Source organism: Acomys russatus, chromosome 12 (genome assembly GCF_903995435.1).
Source record: "Acomys russatus chromosome 12, mAcoRus1.1, whole genome shotgun sequence".
NCBI lineage: Eukaryota > Metazoa > Chordata > Mammalia > Rodentia > Muridae > Acomys > Acomys russatus.
The window spans coordinates 3,530,091-3,549,779 of NC_067148.1; the positions used below are offsets into that span (position 1 = coordinate 3,530,091).

At 49.3% G+C, this 19,689-nt stretch overlaps 1 protein-coding gene and 1 pseudogene across 1 annotated transcript in view; one reads left to right on the forward strand and one right to left on the reverse strand.

Moving 5' to 3' along the window:
• The window catches only part of Stat1 (signal transducer and activator of transcription 1), a 47,365-nt gene that overhangs the window by 20,629 nt on the left and 7,047 nt on the right, over positions 1-19,689 (reverse strand). The window contains 8 exon segments of the mRNA XM_051153802.1: positions 682-741; positions 3,300-3,392; positions 3,936-4,094; positions 10,749-10,900; positions 11,226-11,317; positions 12,472-12,550; positions 16,383-16,472; positions 19,528-19,626. Of these exon segments, the coding sequence (XP_051009759.1) occupies positions 682-741; positions 3,300-3,392; positions 3,936-4,094; positions 10,749-10,900; positions 11,226-11,317; positions 12,472-12,550; positions 16,383-16,472; positions 19,528-19,626 (824 nt within the window).
• Positions 13,427-14,538, forward strand: LOC127196647 (transmembrane protein 209-like; annotated as a pseudogene).

Consider the following 19,689-nt stretch of genomic DNA (forward strand, 5'->3'; position numbering starts at 1 on the left):
GGCTAGCCAGGGATACACAGAGAAACCCTGTCTCAAAAAACCAAAACAAACAAACCAAAACACCAACAGAAACTAACAAAAGCTGTATGTGTTGGGCTGGGCAGATGGCTTCTTATTCTAAGTACTGTGGCTGGATCAGTGCTAACTGATATGTAGGGTCTGAGGGAAACAGGACAAGCCACCTCCATTTGGACTGCCATAAAAGAGCCTGTCTAGTGTCAGTCCCCACTGCCCAGAGGAGACACAAGCGAATGCAGCAGACTCCACTGTGGCCACTCACGCCCACCCCGCATGTCTCTAACCTCACTTCAGAAACAACCTCCCAGCTGGCTGCAGATGCACTGCCTGGGTCTTTGTGTGTGTGTTGGAGTCAGAGCCTCTTCTCTGGGGCTGGCCTAAGTAAGAGATGTAATATGAAAAGTCCAGCTGCTTTAAGACTCGAAGGCAGTGTCCTTTCCTCACGCACCTGCTCTAAGCAAAACTGCCAGTCCTCAGCAAGGAGGTAGGATGGCTCGCACGGGCTCTGGGGTACCTCAGTAGACACCTCTCCTCACAGGCTGTGCTGTTGGGACCTGCAGTGCAGCGTAGGTCTTGGGAAGAATTCCTAATCTGCTTATTTGATGGTGAGGTTAACAAACCAGTTTTTTAAATAGTATCTTAAATAGGATTTTTAAAACTTACTTGTCAAATGAGACTTTCACTTTCAAATTATAATTCAGCTCTTGCAATTTCACCAACAGTCTGGAAAGAAACATAATAGTCATTACTTTAAAAAAAAATCAACTAAAATTTATTTATTATGCCAATTCCCCAACTGTGAACATTTATATAACGCACTCTCCCCACTTTTAGATTAGGGTTATTATAACTGACAAGTTTATATAGCTATTTGGCTTTTCTTCTTACAGATATCCGTAGAATGAATTCCTACCTGACTTCACATTCTAACCGGAAGTTAGCAAAAGCAGCTACACTCTTATATAACCCAATAACAGAGTTTTAATCACAATTTCCACTTGTGATCAATACTACATGGGCAAAAAAGTGAGTATCACTCTTCATGAAACACATATTTAGCTTCCTGTGCTATAGGGAGAAATTATAAAGCACCACCAACAAATTCAATTACAACTACCAGCCACAATCAGAAAGGAGCAGAGTGCTACCAGAACACTGCAGGGGGCGTAGAAAGTAAGAGTGACCCACATAGAGAGAGAGAGTGGCCCACATAGAAAGAGAGTGACCCACATAGAGAGAGTGGCCCACGTAGAAAGAGAGTGGCCCAAGCCTCCACATGCCTCTGATCTGATAGCTCCTCGGGGAGCAGGTGACTGGGGTGGGTTTGCTCTTTCCTGTCAGTTGTGGGTTCCGGATTTCACTGGTGCATCTGCATGCTGCCGTAGGGCTGCCTGTCAAATACACACACAGCAACACCCTACAGAAGGCAAGCCCAGCCCTGCCAGTCAATCTCCTGAGCTGTAATTACTGCACGAGGCCACTCCCTAGAACACAGCAAAGCTTACACAAGAGCATCTCTACCACTACAGCAAGGAGAAAAGCGGGCTGCTTATGAACGCAATCCTAGTTTTAACGATGGAGACGCAGCGTGCCGTATATTTATGTACAGGTGTCTATGTGTGAAACATGCACGCATGTGTTTTTATATTGGCAGACAAAATTACGGGAGATAGACATCGGTGGTTGTTTACTGAAGTTGTCCACAGATATTTAGATCAGAGAACACTGGTACATCCTGGTGAAAGATATGACTTCACTCACCAGAAAAATGCATATGCCGTAATCTATAAGCACACACACTACTCCAGTGTCTGGGATTCAGAAAGCTCCATTAGGGGAGCCTCTGCTCACCAGGGGAAGGCTGCTGGGAGCTTTGTCTGTTAGACACGTTTCTGAAATTCTAAGTGAAGGGACTCCAGCCAGCCCAGCATGCTAAACATGGCTCTGGCTAGCCTTGCCTTCTCCCCCACTCCCTCTGCCTTGTTAAAAACAAAACAAAACAAACAATCAAAAATCCCATTAGACTGCATTCCTTGTATTTTTGGTTGCGAGCCTAGCCTTTAACAGCTGAGCCATCTCTCCAGCCCTAGACCGTAGTCCTAAAGCTAGCCACCAGGGTCTATGCCCTTATTCGGCCACTTCCCCACCTGAGGCTGATTCCCAGGTCCAGCTATCAAAGCATTGAAGTCCAGTAATCCAAGCCCCCTTCGGCTCACCTAATTTACATGCTCAATTACAATCAAACCCCTCATCCTAACACAGGGTTTCCCCTTTTACCTTTATAAACTGCCATTTCCCTACGGGCCCCGTCTCTCTCCTCTCTATCTATAGGCAGTCCGTTGTCCAACACTCCTTCCTGTCTCCTCTGCCCCTTTCCTTCCTCTCCCTTCTCTCTCTTCCTCTATCTCCTATCTTTGTCCCTTCTCCGTGCCCTCTGTCCCTCTTGAGCAAATACATATCCTGTGTTCGGAGAACTGGGTCTCGCAGTGCCGTGAGCTGACTTCGGGGTTCCCTACCCTAAGTTTCTTTTATTATGAAAATGTGTTATGTGTACAATTAGGAAAACCAGGCACATGTGTATGTATGTAACTATATTAGTTATACTTCTTTTTTGAGCATAAAGCTTGGCTACTCAAGCTGACTGCTGGAGCCAGGCGTGGTGGCACACACGCCTTTAATCCCAGCACTCGGGAGGCAGAGCCAGTGGAATCGCTGTGAGTTCGAGGCCAGCCTGGTCTACAAAGCGAGTCCAGGACTCTGTGTAGCTAAGGCTACACAGAGAGATCTTGTCTTGAAAAAAAAAAAAAAAAAAAAAAGAAAAACTAAAAAAAAAAAAAAAAAAAAAAAAGATTTTCCCTACATGGTGGCTCATGCCTTTAATCCTAGCACTCAGGAGGCAGAGGAAGGCAGATTGCTATGAGTTTGAGGCCAGCCTGGTCTACAAAGCTAGTCCAGGACAGCCAAGGCTACACAGAGAGACCCTGTTTCAAAAAACCAAAACCAAAAAACAAACAAACAAAAAACAAAAAAAACCCAAAACAAACAAACAAACCAAAAACAAAAACAAAACCCAACTGCTAGAAAATTGCTTCTCTAGAATATTCTACACAACCACTTTCCAAAAGGAAATTAAAGGGTCCGGTTTTGCGGTACACACCTGTTACCCCAGCACTCGAAAGCTGAGGCTTGAGTATTATAAGTTTGAAGCAAGTTGGGGTGAAAGAAGCAGGGAGTATTTAAGTCACAGATTCTGGGGCAGGCTGGCAGCATACGGAACTTACCTCAACTTCACAGTGAACTGTACCCCAGTCTTCAGGACCAGCGGCCTCTGAGGATGGGTTGGCATGCACGGCTGTCGTTCCACCACAAACGAGCTGCCAGTGTCCAGGGAAGTACAGACAAGTTAGTGTTTCCATCAAAATCAAAGTAGTAGAAAAATAAATGAATAACTTTCCCTAAAGAGACAATGGGTGGAAAAAAAGGAAGGACTGAAAATATTCATATTTTCAGGGTCCGACAAGTTGGGTAAGAAAAGTAATGTCGGCTGCAAGTGTAAAGTGACCTGTGGGTCACTGTGGGAAGGGGGCCATAATGGGCTAGCAAGTAACAAAGAATCAGATCAAAAGCCTGCCGTGGCTGTTAGAGCCTAGGCAGAGAGGCTGATGGGAAACTGCTGCAGGGCATCAAAAGACAAGATGTGGCATAGGCTGCAACCACAGCACAGGGAGAGGAGGCCGGGCATCGGAGGAGGTCACACTTGCTGGGCTAGGCAGACTGGCTGAGGGGCAGAAAGAGTGCGAACCACTGTCTCTCTCCAGGAAGCCAGAAGGGGGAGGAGGAGGCATGGGCACTAGCGGGCACGCAGGCAGAGTCCTGGCAGGAAGAACCGATGCAGCCCACCGTGGGCCTGGCCTCACCTCTGAATGAGCTGCTGGAAGAGGACGACGGAGCGTTCCGACAACACCTGCTTGTTTTTTGTAATCGGGTCCTGTTCGTAGGTGAATTTCTGTTCCAGCTCCTCCAGCTTTTTAAGCTGCTGACGAACCTGCTGCACACTCTCTGCAACGATAGTGAACCTGCGAAGGTACAAGACACGGGGTCTCAGAGGGCAACAGGCCCAACGCAGGCTGGATGGCAGAGGGCAACAGTCCCGGTGCAGGCTGGATCGCAGAGGGCAACAGTCCCGACGCAGGCTGGATCGCAGAGGGCAACAGTCCCGACACAGGCTGCATCGCAGAGAGTCACAGAACCCACGCATGGTATGGGCAACACATGGAGTTATGCTTCACACGTGGGAGAAATGGGCAGATGGAGGCCCGTGGTAGCACTAAGCTTAGTGACCAGTAGATCATACGCACTAAAGAATTATAGCAAAGGCCTCCCTGCACAGTTCTGAGAGTTGCTGTCCTGGATGCTATGGTCAACCTGGCACAAGCTATAGTTTTCTGGGACAGGGGGTGGGGATGGGGAAGAAACCTTAATTGCCTCCATCAGACTGGCCGAGGCAAGCCTGAGGTGAGAGGGCCCAGCCCGACACTCCCAAGCAAGTTATCCTGGGGTGTATAAGAAAGTAAGCTAGAAGGCATTGGGAGCAAGTCAGAAAGCAGCACGCCCCACGCCCTTCAGCCTCGGCTTCCAGGTTCCCTCCTGACTTCCCTCAGTGATGGAGTGTGACTTGAGATTGTGAGCAATAAACCCTTTCCTCCCCGGGCTGCTTTCGGTTATGGTGCTTTACCACAGCAATAGACGGACACCCTACCTAAGACAAAGCAGGAAATCCAGGTATCTGGGACTTCAAAGGATCTAGGATTTTAAAAAAGGACAGAGGCAGTGAACCAGCAAAGCAGACGCCTTTCGGTGGCAGAAAAAGCCCTAAGGAGCCACAGAAGGTTTTGTGCGGAGACAGTGATGGCACTGCAGGGCTTCTTAGAGAGACACCATTGGGACGGCCTAGAAGTTAGAGAGGAAAGAAAGGAGAAAGGATCCCAGGTCACACTTTTGCAAACCCAAGACTACGGGGCTCTTAGGCTCTTTCTTGCCAAGAGTCACTTGCTAAGTGTGTCACAGCTTCTGAGCCAGGCTTGTGGGAGTGTCCCATTATTCAGAGAACCACAGTAGGAAATCTCATTTAAAATATTCCTCTTCACCGAGAGCACTACTTCTCCTGGCAGCTTTACAAACTCAGACCTACAGCACCAGGAGGCTCCTCCTCACCATAACATGAGAAAGGAAGATGGCGGCTCGGTGCTTTGCTGAGGAGAAGCTGCCCAGTGTCTCTCAGCTCCCATCAAATGACTCACAGAGAAAATGGCAACTACACACTGGAAGTTAGAGCCCCTGAAGGAGGCTTTGTGGCCTATGGCAACCACCAGGGTCTCCAGATATCCCAGGGTTGACCACTGAGGGTCTAGGGATTCCATATTGTTCACAGGTCAAACAGGGTTGGGGAACTTTTCTCTCCTTACGAAAAATTTGGGACATATACAGATTATTCATAAAACAATGGCTGTATTAATTTTAACTTAAGGGACAGACTTCAATTACAAGAAAATAACCCCACTAGACCTTCGGTCCTTCGGTGCCCGCTGAGTATCTTAGCCCAGCAAGCCCTTGCTTCCATTCCAGGATCCCTGGGCTTCCTTCTCACCAGCTCTCAAGCCTCTCCCCAGCTATAGACACAGGCTAGCTCTCAAGCCTCTCCCCAGCTATAGACACAGGCTAGCTCTCAAGCCTTTCCCCAGCCATAGACACAGGCTAGCTCTCAAGCCTCTCCCCAGCTATAGACACAGGCTAGCTCTCAAGCCTCTCCCCAGCTATAGACACAGGCTAGCTCTCAAGCCTCTCCCCAGCTATAGACACAGGCTAGCTCTCAAGCCTCTCCCCAGCCACAGACACAGGCTAGCTCTCAAGCCTCTCCCAGCCACAGACACAGGCTAGCTCTCAAGCCTCTCCCCAGCCACAGACACAGGCTAGCTCTCAAGCCTCTCCCCAGCCACAGACACAGGCTAGCTCTCAAGCCTCTCCCCAGCCACAGACACAGGCTAGCTCTCAAGCCTCTCCCCAGCCACAGACACAGGCTAGCTCTCAAGCCTCTTCCAAGCTATAGACACAGGCTAGCTCTCAAGCCTCTCCCCAGCCACAGACACAGGCTAGCTCTCAAGCCTCTCCCCAGCTATAGACACAGGCTAGCTCTCAAGCCTCTCCCCAGCCATAGACACAGGCTAGCTCTCAAGCCTCTCCCCACCTATAGACACAGGCTAGCTCTCAAGCCTCTCCCCAGCTATAGACACAGGCCAGCTCTCAAGCCTCTCCCCAGCTATAGACACAGGCTAGCTCTAAAGTCTCCCCAGCCACAGACACAGGCTAGCTCTCAAGCTTCTTCGCAGCCTAGGACACAGGCTAGCTCTCAAGCCTCTCCCCAGCCATAGACACAGGATAGCTCTCAAGCCTCTCCCCAGCCACAGACACAGGCTAGCTCTCAAGCCTCTCCCTAGCCACAGACACAGGCTAGCTCTCAAGCCTCTCCCGAGCTATAGACACAGGCTAGCTCCCAAGCCTCTCCCCAGCCATAGACACAGCCTAGCTCTCAAGCCTCTCCTCAGCCTAGGACACAGGCCAGCTCTCAAGCCTCTCCCTAGCCACAAACACAGGCTAGCTCTCAAGCATCGCCCCAGCCACAGACACAGGCTAGCTCTCAAGCTTCTCCCCAGCCACAGACACAGGCTAGCTCTCAAGCCTCTCCCCAGCTATAGACACAGGCTAGCTCTCAAGCCTCTCCCCAGCCACAGACACAGGCTAGCTCTCAAGCCTCTCCCCAGCCACAGACACAGGCTAGCTCTCAAGCCTCTCCCCAGCCACAGACACAGGCTAGCTCTCAAGCCTCTCCCCAGCTATAGACACAGGCCAGCTCTCAAGCCTCTCCCGAGCTATAGACAGAGGCCAGCTCTCAAGCCTCTCCCCAGCTATAGACACAGGCTAGCTCTCAAGCCTCTCCCCAGCTATAGACACAGGCTAGCTCTCAAGCCTCTCCCCCGCCAAGACACCGGCTAGCTCTCAAGCCTCTCCCCAGCCAGGGACACAGGCTAGCTCTCAAGCCTCTCCCCAGCCACAGACACAGGCTAGCTCTCAAGCCTCTCCGCAGCCACAGACACTGGCTAGCTCTCAAGCCTCTCCCCAGCTATAGACACATGCTAGCTCTCAAGCCTCTCCCCAGCTATAGACACAGGCTAGCTCTCAAGCCTCTCCCCAGCTATAGACACAGGCTAGCTCTCAAGCCTCTCCCCAGCTATAGACACATGCTAGCTCTCAAGCCTCTCCCCAGCTATAGACACAGGCTAGCTCTCAAGCCTCTCCCCAGCTATAGACACAGGCTAGCTCTCAAGCCTCTCCCCAGCCACAGACACAGGCTAGCTCTCAAGCCTCTCCCCAGCTATAGACACAGGCTAGCTCTCAAGCCTCTCCCCAGCCACAGACACAGGCTAGCTCTCAAGCCTCTCCGCAGCCACAGACACAGGCTAGCTCTCAAACCTCTTCGCAGCCTAGGACACAGGCTAGCTCTCAAGCCTCTCCCCAGCCACAGACACAGGCTAGCTCTCAAGCCTCTCCCCAGCCACAGACACAGGCTAGCTCTCAAGCCTCTCCCCAGCCACAGACACAGGCTAGCTCTCAAGCCTCTCCCCAGCTATAGACACAGGCTAGCTCTCAAGCCTCTCCCCAGCCACAGACACAGGCTAGCTCTCAAGCCTCTCCCCAGCTATAGACACAGGCTAGCTCTCAAGCCTCTCCCCCGCCACAGACACAGGCTAGCTCTCAAGCCTCTCCGCAGCCACAGACACAGGCTAGCTCTCAAGCCTCTCCCCAGCCACAGACACAGGCTAGCTCTCAAGCCTCTCCCCAGCCACAGACACAGGCTAGCTCTCAAGCTTCTCCCCAGCCACAGACACAGGCTAGCTCTCAAGCCTCTCCCCAGCTATAGACACAGGTTAGCTCTCAAGCCTCTCCCCAGCTATAGACACAGGCTAGCTCTCAAGCCTCTCCCCAGCCACAGACACAGGCTAGCTCTCAAGCCTCTCCCCAGCTATAGACACAGGCTAGCTCTCAAGCCTCTCCCCAGCTATAGACACAGGCTAGCTCTCAAGCCTCTCCGCAGCCACAGACACTGGCTAGCTCTCAAGCCTCTCCCCAGCTATAGACACAGGCCAGCTCTCAAGCCTCTCCGCAGCCACAGACACTGGCTAGCTCTCAAGCCTCTCCCCAGCTATAGACACAGGCTAGCTCTCAAGCCTCTCCCCAGCTATAGACACAGGCTAGCTCTCAAGCCTCTCCCCAGCCATAGACACAGGCTAGCTCTCAAGCCTCTCCCCAGCCATAGACACAGGCTAGCTCTCAAGCCTCTCCCCAGCTATAGACACAGGCTAGCTCTCAAGCCTCTCCCCTGCCACAGACAGAGGCTAGCTCTCAAGCCTCTCCCCAGCTATAGACACAGGCTAGCTCTCAAGCCTCTCCCCTGCCACAGACAGAGGCTAGCTCTCAAGCCTCTCCCCAGCTATAGACACAGGCTAGCTCTCAAGCCTCTCCCCAGCTATAGACACAGGCTAGCTCTCAAGCCTCTCCCCAGCTATAGACACTGGCTAGCTCTCAAGCCTCTCCCCAGCTATAGACACAGGCTAGCTCTCAAGCCTCTCCCCTGCCACAGACAGAGGCTAGCTCTCAAGCCTCTCCCCAGCTATAGACACAGGCTAGCTCTCAAGCCTCTCCCCAGCTATAGACACAGGCCAGCTCTCAAGCCTCTCCCCAGCTATAGACACAGGCTAGCTCTCAAGCCTCTCCTCAGCCACAGACACAGGCTAGCTCTCAAGCCTCTCCTCAGCCACAGACACAGGCTAGCTCTCAAGCCTCTCCCCAGCCTAGGACACAGGCTAGCTCTCAAGCCTCTCCCCAGCTATAGACACACGCTAGCTCTCAAGCCTTTCCGCAGCCACAGACACAGGCTAGCTCTCAAGCCTCTCCCCAGCCATAGACACAGGCTAGCTCTCAAGCCTCTCCTCAGCCTAGGACACAGGCTAGCTCTCAAGCCTCTCCTCAGCCACAGACACAGGCTAGCTCTCAAGCCTCTCCCCAGCCTAGGACACAGGCTAGCTCTCAAGCCTCTCCCCAGCCACAGACACAGGCTAGCTCTCAAGCCTTTCCGCAGCCACAGACACAGGCTAGCTCTCAAGCCTCTCCCCAGCCATAGACACAGGCTAGCTCTCAATCCTCTCCTCAGCCTAGGACACAGGCCAGCTCTCAAGCCTCTCCCTAGCCACAGACACAGGCTAGCTCTCAAGCCTCTCCCCCGCCACAGACACAGGCTAGCTCTCAAGCCTCTCCCCAGCCACAGACACAGGCTAGCTCTCAAGCCTCTCCCCAGCCAGACACAGGCTAGCTCTCAAGCCTCTCCCCAGCCACAGACACAGGCTAGCTCTCAATCCTCTCCCCAGCCATAGACACAGGCTAGCTCTCAAGCCTCTCCCCAGCCACAGACACAGGCTAGCTCTCAAGCCTCTCCCCAGCCTAGGACATAGGCTAGCTCTCAAGCCTCTCCCCAGCCACAGACAGGCTAGCTCTCAAGCCTCTCCCCAGCTATAGACACAGGCTAGCTCTCAAGCCTCTCCCCAGCCATAGACACAGCCTAGCTGTCAAGCCTCTCCTCAGCCTAGGACACAGGCCAGCTCTCAAGCCTCTCCGCAGCCACAGACACAGGCTAGCTCTCAAGCCTCTCCCCAGCCACAGACACAGGCTAGCTCTCAAGCCTCTCCCCAGCCAAAGACACAGGCTAGCTCTCAAGCCTCTCCCCAGCTATAGACACAGGCTAGCTCTCAAGCCTCTCCCCAGCTATAGACACAGGCTAGCTCTCAAGCCTCCCCAGCTATAGACACAGGCTAGCTCTCAAGCCTCTCCCCAGCTATAGACACAGGCTAGCTCTCAAGCCTCTCCCCAGCCCTAGACACAGGCTGCTGCCAGAGTGACCTTTCTGAACATACCAAGAAGCAGAGGAACTGCAGCCCCTATGTACGATATAAACCCGCCTTCACTTTCAAGTGCTGGATGACTGAAGGAGGTCAGGGAAGGGGTTGAGAGCATCTCCCACAATCAGCTTTTGCTGCTCCGTATCCACAGCACTCTCAGGTCATCCAGGAGGCCATTTTGCCTGCCCTCACTTCTGTGCCTCCACCCCATGAATAGCTTGCTGGGAAAAATTCCTCCCTGTTTCCCTGAAGTACGTCTCCACTGTCCACCAGTGCACAGCTCTTGAGAGGAAAGCCCCCTGAATAAATCTTTGGGTGTCCAAGCCCCAGAACAGTGTTTGCCACCCAGCCAGCATAACACTGGTTATTTAGTGGGCGGACAACTGAGTGGATGGCCCGTGAAAAACTATTAATTCTTTTACGCGTAGAAATTACTTAAGGTATTTTGCTTTTTAATAAGTATCAGGTTTCAAGTTGGCAAATGAGTAGGGAACGACTCTGTCATTTGGGTTTTGTACAGTCAAATGATAACTGTCCAAACCAAGCAGATGTGGCTGACGGTGGCAACAGCCACATGGACCACTGCACCTCCCAAATGTTCTAGGGGAGGATCAAAGTCTCCACTGCAGTGTGGACGGGGGCCCAGGCCACCCCCAGCCTAAAGGTGCTCTTGGTCCGTGCGGTCCACACATGAGCTGCCCATACCCCGCTGCAGGATCTCACCAGCTCTGTAGCTGGTCCAGGCAAGCGTTGGGCGGGCCCCCGATACAGGCGCTCTGCTGTCTCCGCTTCCACTCCACCAGCTCGTCATTGATCAGTGTATTCTGCGTGAGCTCGATGGCATTCAACAACTCTCTGATTTTGTGAATTATCTCCTACGGGGAGAGGAAGCGCCAAGGTGAAATAAGTTCATTTGGAACGAGTGGACTTTGAGAGATTTCTCTCAGCAACGTGGCATCTCTTTGTTCTCGGCTGGAGCACTAAGCAAGGGGTTATGGGTCTAATTTTTCCAGGCCCCTGAGCTGGCTCAGCAGGCAAAGGTCTCCGCTGACCCCAGGACTCTCAGGGCAGGGGGACTGATTCCTGCAGGCTGTTCTCTGGCCCCGCCCCCACGTAAAATGCAATTAAAGAGTGGACATGCTTTTCTCTTTGAAAGCAAAGCGCGGTATGTACGCCCCATGACTGGGAAGCAGTCGCTACCTTTCTCTTGTTGTCGAGCATTAAAAACATCTTATGGAGCAGCAGCTGCTCTTGTTTTTGGTCATTCTTGGCCACACCGTTGGCTTCACTGTCTGTGAATGAAGGAACGGGAGAAAACTCTAAATACGCAGGAAGAAAAACCATCCAACTAACACCAAGAATCACACACATTTAGGTAAAACATGATTTAAAAAAAAAAAAAGCAAAGTCTGACCAGTGTCTGAGGTAACTGTAAACTTGACAGGGCCTAGAGCCACCGAGAGGCAGGCTCCTGGCCAGCTGGCACACCTGCGAGGGACTGCCTTCCACAGTGACCGATGTGGGAAAGCGACCTTGACTGTGGGTAGAACTAGCCCCTGGGCAGGGGTCCTGGCCTCTACAATGCAGAGAGGGAACTTAACCACAGCGTGCATTAGTCTCTCTGCTGCCTGCTTCCTGCTTGTGGATGCAATGTGGCCAGCGGCTTCCAGCTGACCGACTACCCCACTATAACAACTGTGCCTACAACTGTAAGCTAAAAACAAACCCCTTCTCCCTTAGGCTGCTTTTACCAGAGTATTTTCTCACAGCAACAGGGAAAGAAGCTAAGAACCAGCTCTCAGCAACCCGCCTGAGTTGTTAATAGCACTGCCTACTGCGTGGCCACTGTCCGAATTCTGATTAAGTGACCCTAACAAAGCGTAAAATTTCACCTAAGTGTCTACAAGGTGTGTGTCTACGGCCTCGGCCTCAAGGAAGTAGACAAACTAGGAAGTAATGACTGAGGTTCTTTCTCCCTACACATCTCCCAGCAACACTAATAATACCCCTACTGACCAAATGATGGCCTTCCTTTCAGTTTCTGTTATCATTACAAACAAGCGGCAACCATGAAACACTGCACTTATGGCAGCGTTTACGCGTGTTAGGACATAGAAACCCCATTTGGTAGCCATTCTGTCTTTGCTAACTAACACTCTGTTCTCCGCCCTTGAAGACATCTGACAATGGCCGGAAACGATTTTGCGTGTCACTATTGGGGGTTGGTGAGTACTCAGATGCTGCTAAACACACTACAAGGCATGAGACAGGGCTGGAAAGGAAAAACGTCTGGTCCAAACTATCAGCAGAACCGAGTGCTTGAAACATACTGCTCTGGGCCATCAGGAAGCCCAAAGCAGTTTAATTGCTCAGAAAACATCAGAAGCAAATGTTAGCTACTGTAGACAGGGAAAATATAGCTGATGGATAATGTTTTATTTCTTACCTCTGTTCTGTGAGGTTTTGCATTTAAAGTCATATTCATCTTGTAAATCTTCTAGAGTCTTGATTTCATGCTCTATACACTGCAAGTAAAGATATAAATAAGTTTTTCTAACACCCTAAAAGACGGGACAGCCTTATAGAACTCTAAACTTTTACCCACGATATTTTAATAAGAACATTTTTCAGAGGGTGGAACAAGCCTGCGGCTTCCAGCTGAAGAACGTGATGAGAAGAGAAGTAGGCCCTGGTGCAGCCCTCACTGACAGACGCAACAGGATGAGAAAAGAAACAGAAACCAGCCAAGTGGCTTTAGCATGGGGACCTTATCTAGGGCTAAGTGAGATATAATGGAATGCCTGGAAAGTGATGTGGCCTCCTGCCCCCCTGGTACACTGAGCTGCACATTTTATAACATGGCCTCCTGTCCCCCTGGTACACTGAACTTGCCCTTGCATATTTCTTCAGTCTTAAAGCCTTAGTCAATTTTTGAAGAAACTTCAAATACACTGTAGCACCAACAAGTCTGGGTGACAGCCCTGGACAAAAAACACTATTAGGACAAAAAACAAAAAGAAACAAAACCAACCCCTCCCCCCAAAAGTAAACCCCAAAACAATCAAACAACAACAACAAAAAAAACCAAACAAAACAAAAACACTGTACAGGGGTCTGGAGAAATGGCTTAGAGGTTAGGAGTACTGGCTGCTCTTTTGTGGTCCCAGCAACCAAATGGTGGCTCACCAGCACCTATAATGAGATTTGGTGCCCTCTTCTGGTGTGCCAGCACGCATGTAACACATGTAGTCAGAACACCATATATATAGTAAATAAACACATCTTAAAAAAGAAAAGTTGTACAAACTACACCTCGGCATGGTCTGGCAGCCACTCCAATCGCTCCAGCTCAGAGTCAGAGCGGTGTATTATATCCCGCCGGCGCGTTTGCCGTGAGCCGTATGAGCAGGTTCGGCCCTGGTGTGACCTCCTTGCTGCTCAGTCCTTCTAATACGCCGGTCAGCCTTAGACCTGCGTCTCCACACCACACCACTGTTGGCCCAGTGCAGGGCAGTGGACTGAGATCTCACTACCGTTCTTCGCCCACTGTCTATAGCTCACCCACCGACAAAGAGAGGACTGTGTGATGCACTGAAGACTTTGGACATCTCCCCCTTGAAGTTACAATGAGAACCAGCACAGAGTTAAGCTGGGGAGCCCAGACCCCACCTCTCCTCCCTCCATCCCTACCTTCTGAATTAGTCACTCAGTGAGGGAGGCGGGTTATTAAAGAAAGGTCAGTGTCAGCTTGCCTCTGTGTCTCAGGCCCCTATGGTAATAAAGACGAACAAGAGTTTTGGGCAGGGGTGACTACGAACAGACAACTTCTTGATCACGTGATTTCGTGGACAGCTATGTCTAGAAAGCGGATGAATGAGCCCATTTGAGTGCCACGTATGGAAAACTGAGTCTGTCCACACTCAGAGGAGATGAAGACACCGTCCAGAGTTACAGGAAGGAGAGGCTAGTCCTACCAGCTTGAAACAGGCTGCCCTGGTCAAGCGCCTCTAATTCTGGACTGTGAATACAACTGTGCAGTATTTAGGCCTAATACCAAATCAGGGGTACTCCGCCAAAGAGTCAAAGAACTTCCACGGAGGCCACATGCGTCCATTCCAATGGAACAGAAGTAGAGACTTCAAAGGACACACATGCCCACCGATTCTCCTATACACATGAATTTTGTACCTCCCTTGATTCTAGATTACCTCCAAACCCTAAGTACACTGATGGGAAACCATTTACATCTCACGCTGTGTTCAGACCCAAATTTTGTGAATAAAAATGTGTTTTGTGTTTATCAGTGTGCTGTCAATCGCCCCCACTATGAGCTAATCTACCAGGGACATGTCTACAGTCTTCCAAAGGGCAGAAATAATGTTTCATACATTGCTGAAAACAGTCAGGAATGCTTGGGAGAGTTAATCTTGATCCATCTATTGTGAATATTTTATGGATTTTGGAGAACAGTGGGACATTTAATTCTGAACATTTGGATTTTTATTTGAACTGACCAGAAAGTTGACTGTAAGCTACTCTGAGTGAGTGCCTCTTCTGAAAATGAATGTCTGCAGACTCATTAGACTTAACAAGAAACGAAGTATATTTTTTATGGAATACGCCCTCTGCCTTCTCCTCCAAAAAGCATTAGTCACGTTGGGTGGCTATGAAACCACAGCTCTGTGATGTTGTCCCCTTCACTCAGTGGCGTTAAGGACATCACTTCATTGTAGCCTCCAGAAGAATCACCCACCTCACGCTTTCTCCACCAAAGCACTGTTTTTCGCTGTTATTTCCTTGTGTCAAGCACTCAAAGAATGTTACTAGTCTTCGTTGTTGGATCTCTCTACACTTCGCCAGAGTCCTACAAATTAGCCTAAAGCAGAAATGAAACTAATTTCTAACTGACATAATAACTAATCCTGCTGAGCCATCTTCCCAGTCCTTTATATATTTAATATTAAAAGAGATTTAGGATTTAAAAACATTTTTCAAAACAAGAAAATGTAAAATTATCAAACTTACATCACTTGGCTTAGGGTCTAAATTTTGATTTCTCTGTATAATTGCATGTGTGTGTTGTGCATGCGCACGTGCGCGCATGTAGGGGAGAGAGAGAGAGAGAGAGAGAGAGAGAGAGAGAGAGAGAGAGAGAGAGAGAGAGAGAGAAAGAGGGGAGAGGGGAGAGGGAGAGATAAGTGTATGAGTGTGGGTGCACATCCACGCACTCATGTGGAGGCATCCCTCTCTAGCACTCTCTTCTCTGTTTCTTGAGACAGAGTCCCTCCTAGAGCCTGGAGCTAGGCTGGCAGCCAGCAAGCCACAGCACAGCTGGGATCCATGTAATTGGCCACACACAGCTTACTGAATGGGTTCTGGGGATTTGAACTCAGGTCCTCACACTTGCCTACAGGGCCATCATGCTGGTCCTTCCTTATCACAGTTGAGTCTCTTTCAATGATTTAATAATCGTATTATGGAGCACACAGTAGGAAAAAAAAAAAAAAAAGAAGCTCACAGAAACCCTCCCCTTGTAAGGAAGAAGGGTGAGCTGGGAAGTCCCGGTGCGTTTACCAGGATTACCAGGGCCCTCTTATCCAGACACAGCTCAGCCCATGCTCAAAATCAGCGTCCTTCAGGATCTGACCACCTTTCTACATATTCGCTCTCTGGATTTCCCCAGCTAGTGCTACATTAAGGTTCCACTCTTTCTACTTTAGTGGAACACTTCCCTAATGCTGCAGAGCAGAGCTGCTGCAGGACTGTGGGCTTAGGAAGGGTGCTGTCTGCAGCCCCTGAGTCCAGGCCATGCTCCTGTTACCCCGACTTATGGCACTACTGAACCTCACGGCTGGGAGGCCATTTCCACAGATATCCTTCATATGGAGTGGGGTAGAAATGAGGGGATCCCTTCAGTCATTGAGGATTTGTCTTAAAGTTGCTGTAGACATCTAATTCTAATCAGAAGTGATTGGGATGCATTTACAAGAAGTGGCTTTTGTTCATCTTCTGAGTCTTGGGATAAAACCGCTCTGGAAGATGGGTCAAGTTTGTCCCGGAGCCCCGTATAACTCCAGGGACATCCTGTGAGGCATGTGGATACAAAGGGCCGATAAGTGCAACATCTTGTTTGCTAGACGATGAGGGAGGGCAAGTGCAAGCTTGACTGAAGGTCTCACAAAGAAGAAAAAAAAAAGCTGGGGTTTCAAAGGCAGAGGAGAGGCCATAAGACACGCGGCTAGCTCAGTTTCTTACTTCTGGTTTAGAACTTTAGAATGACTGTTCTTTTCGCCTGTTAGTTGTTAGGTGTAGCACTCAGGGTTACGGGGGGGATGCTTGCATTCGGTCAGCACTCACCATGACCTGGTCCTTCACGTTTCTGACTTTGCTGTCCAGCTCCTTCTGTTTGTCCAGCATTACGGTGTTCTGAATGCTCCCCTCCTGCGCCTTCAATGGGAAACGCAGTGTTAACAGCACTGTTTTCTCTGATGCATTTATTCACTTGGTTACATTCCAAAGTCAGTTCCATACCTTGTGGACTGCCCACCACAAAGACATTGAAAATCTTACTTCAGGCTCTCCATATGTGTATCAAACAACAACAACACAACAACAACAACAACAACACAACAACAACAACAACACCTCATTTCCCAAGGCCCTGGAAAACACTGGCAAACTACTAAAAAAGCTACAGAAATGTAGGCACATTCATGTCGAAGGTTTGTGCAAGCTTTTACTAAGATATGTAGTTTAATGAAGCCATGTAATCATTATTTCAGGTTTGTCAAATTCTGCACACAGATTATGCATGCACACAGCCCAGTAACTGTTAGCTTAAGACCTTGTGGTTCAAAGTGTCAACTCTGCCTGCAGGGCCTTCACCTAACAACCTGTTGCAAATGCAAACTCATGCATGCCCTAACCCCCTGGCTAAATCAGATCCCGTTTCAGCTCTACCCTACTGATTCAGAGGCACACCAAAATTAAAAGGCACTGCTGCTCAGGACTATGGAACTCCTGCTCAACCACAAAGTCTACAGTAAATATGAATCTCAACTCACCCGGGAATAGTCAGTCCAAGAAGACTCAGAAACCAGGACCTTTGTTCACCTTAGGTAAGTTAAGCCCTGCTGTTCACTTAGTATACATGTGCTAGGTAAATGTCAGGCAGTAATCTGGGCCTAGCTGTGAGTAGTAAAACAGTATCTGTATTTACAGATGAAAGCCAGGCCCAGCAACCACGCTTGCTGTGCCCTTCACAGTGCAGAACCTACTATGAGGAAAGTTTGTCCTACTTAAAGATACGTTAGCTTTACTGCTTTTGGTTCAATTATTACCCTTTAAAATATCCTACACGTTGTCTTTTGAAACTAATGCGCACGCCTTTAATCCCAGCACTCGGGAGGCAGAGGCAGGTGGATCGCTGTGAGTTTGAGGTCAGCCTGGTCTACAAGGTGAGTCCAGGACAGCCAAGGCTACACAGAGAAACCCTGTCTCAAAAAAATAAATAAATAACCCCCCCCCAAAAAAAACCATAGTACCAATCACATGACACTTCAGGCATCCACCACTGAGGAATGTTTTAATCAGAGCAAACATATGCCCTCGCTCTGTACCATTTCTTCATGATGCTACTCAGCATCATGTACAGCTTAGCACCCACTGCCTTCTGGGGTACATCGTAATGGTTACAATGGCTGCTACCGAAACACCGCCATAGAGCTCCCCTTTTCAACCTAAGATCTATAAGCAGTTGAAATGTACTCTTTTGTTCTGAGACGGTCTCATGTATCCCCGAGAAACCTTGCACTGTGTAACCGAGGGTGACCTTGGCTAGACGTACGCGCCACCATGCAAGCTGGAAGGTCACGCATACACTGAATGTGACCATACAGTTGTCCTCATTACAGTTAGTGGGAGGCCTACAATTTCCGGGTGCCATCTGTGTGGTGCCATCTTTACCACAGATCTCCACACACATCTGAGCTTATTTGTCGATTTCCCTGCTCCTTCTCATTTGTCCATTCATGTGTTAGACCTCTGAGCCACGGTTGGCTGTAGACAGCCTATATATTCCACTGGGACGAGTCCCAGCCACTGCCTTAGTTTCTCAGGCATGCCTTGCTGTTATTACACATTTATTTTTCACAAGGCGTGGATCTCAGAATCAGTTTGCACAGATTTAGAAAACAGAGTATGATTTTTATTTTACTAGGAGCACATACAAATTATTAATTAGATCAGGAAATTTTGTCTTGTTTTTTGTTTTGTTTTGTTTTGTTTTTCAAGACAGGTTTTCTCTGAGCAACATTTGACTGTCCTAGAACACACTCTGTGGACCAGGCTGGCCTCGAGCTCACAGTCGTCTGCCTCTCTCTAGTGCTGGGATTAACGGGGCGCTCTTTGTTTTGTTTGAATTTTTTTTTTTGGAAGAGTTTCGTACAGATAAGGCTGGCCTTCAACATGTATATGGCTTGGTACTCCTGACCTTCCTGCCTCTTATTTAATTCTTTAAATAATTTCTAAATTAAATTAATTCATTTTTAAATTAAATTTAAAATTTTAATTATGTGCCTTTATAATTTTTTTGCATAATTGATTGGCCAATACCACCACTATGGGACTAATCGCAAGGAAATAGCAGTCACCTTTACCACGTGTTTCTGACACACAGGAACAAGATGGCATGAGTAAGAGACTATATTTTAGTACATTAATGAGAAGTCCACCAGTTCTTAGTTACAAAATGCTCTTATTACCACTATGCTTCTCAAGAAAGAAGTAGAAAATGCCACTGCAACTGCAAAACCCTAGCCAAACCCAGTTGCCAGGAAGACCTACAGGATGACTGGCAAAAACCACGACCCCAAACACAGTATGCCACAACTCTGACTCATTTAGTGAGAGCCTCTATCCTATGCAAATGAAGCTCTTATTTCCTATTAATTTTTTCTCCTCCTTCCTTATCTCTTGTGCCCTGCAAATACTCTCACCCTGCCGCTCTCTGACTCCTCCCTCAGTAGACAGCATTACCACTCTCCAAGTGACTCCAGTCACAACAGTAGTGCCACCCTTGGCTGGTCACTGACCCAGAACAAAGCCTGAATCTGTGTGCTTTCCCACCTCCACGAACCCTGAGGATACCTCCCATGGCCACCCCTCTGTAAGGTGGGTGCTGGTAGGAAGCCAACGCTTTGGGCGCCTCCACTCCTGTGAGAGAAGCTTCCTGATCCCGACCGAAAGAAATGGCCCCGCCCAGTCATCTTATGGCACAGCATCCTCATCACTCTTAACACTGCCTACAAGAGCCTCACTAGGAATTAGCTCCACTAGACAACGACCTTCCTTAAAGCTCAGCTCTGGATCTGACCGTCTCTCCTTCCTAAAGCTATAAAGTCAGAATTGTGTTCACCCGTGTCTTAAGAGAGGTCTTGGTAATGCCTTGAAATAAGCAATGCATTTCTACTCTCATCCTTAGTTTTCACTGAGAATAAAGTACCTGATTAAATCTCTGGGCATTTTCCAAAATCTTCCTCTCTTCCTTCAGGCAATTGTAGATGATCATGGACATCTGCACAGGATCTTCCTGGAAGTTATCCTGGATGCAGGGTTAGGGTAAAACCCACTGTCAGAACAACTGAATGATGATACTAGGATTCAG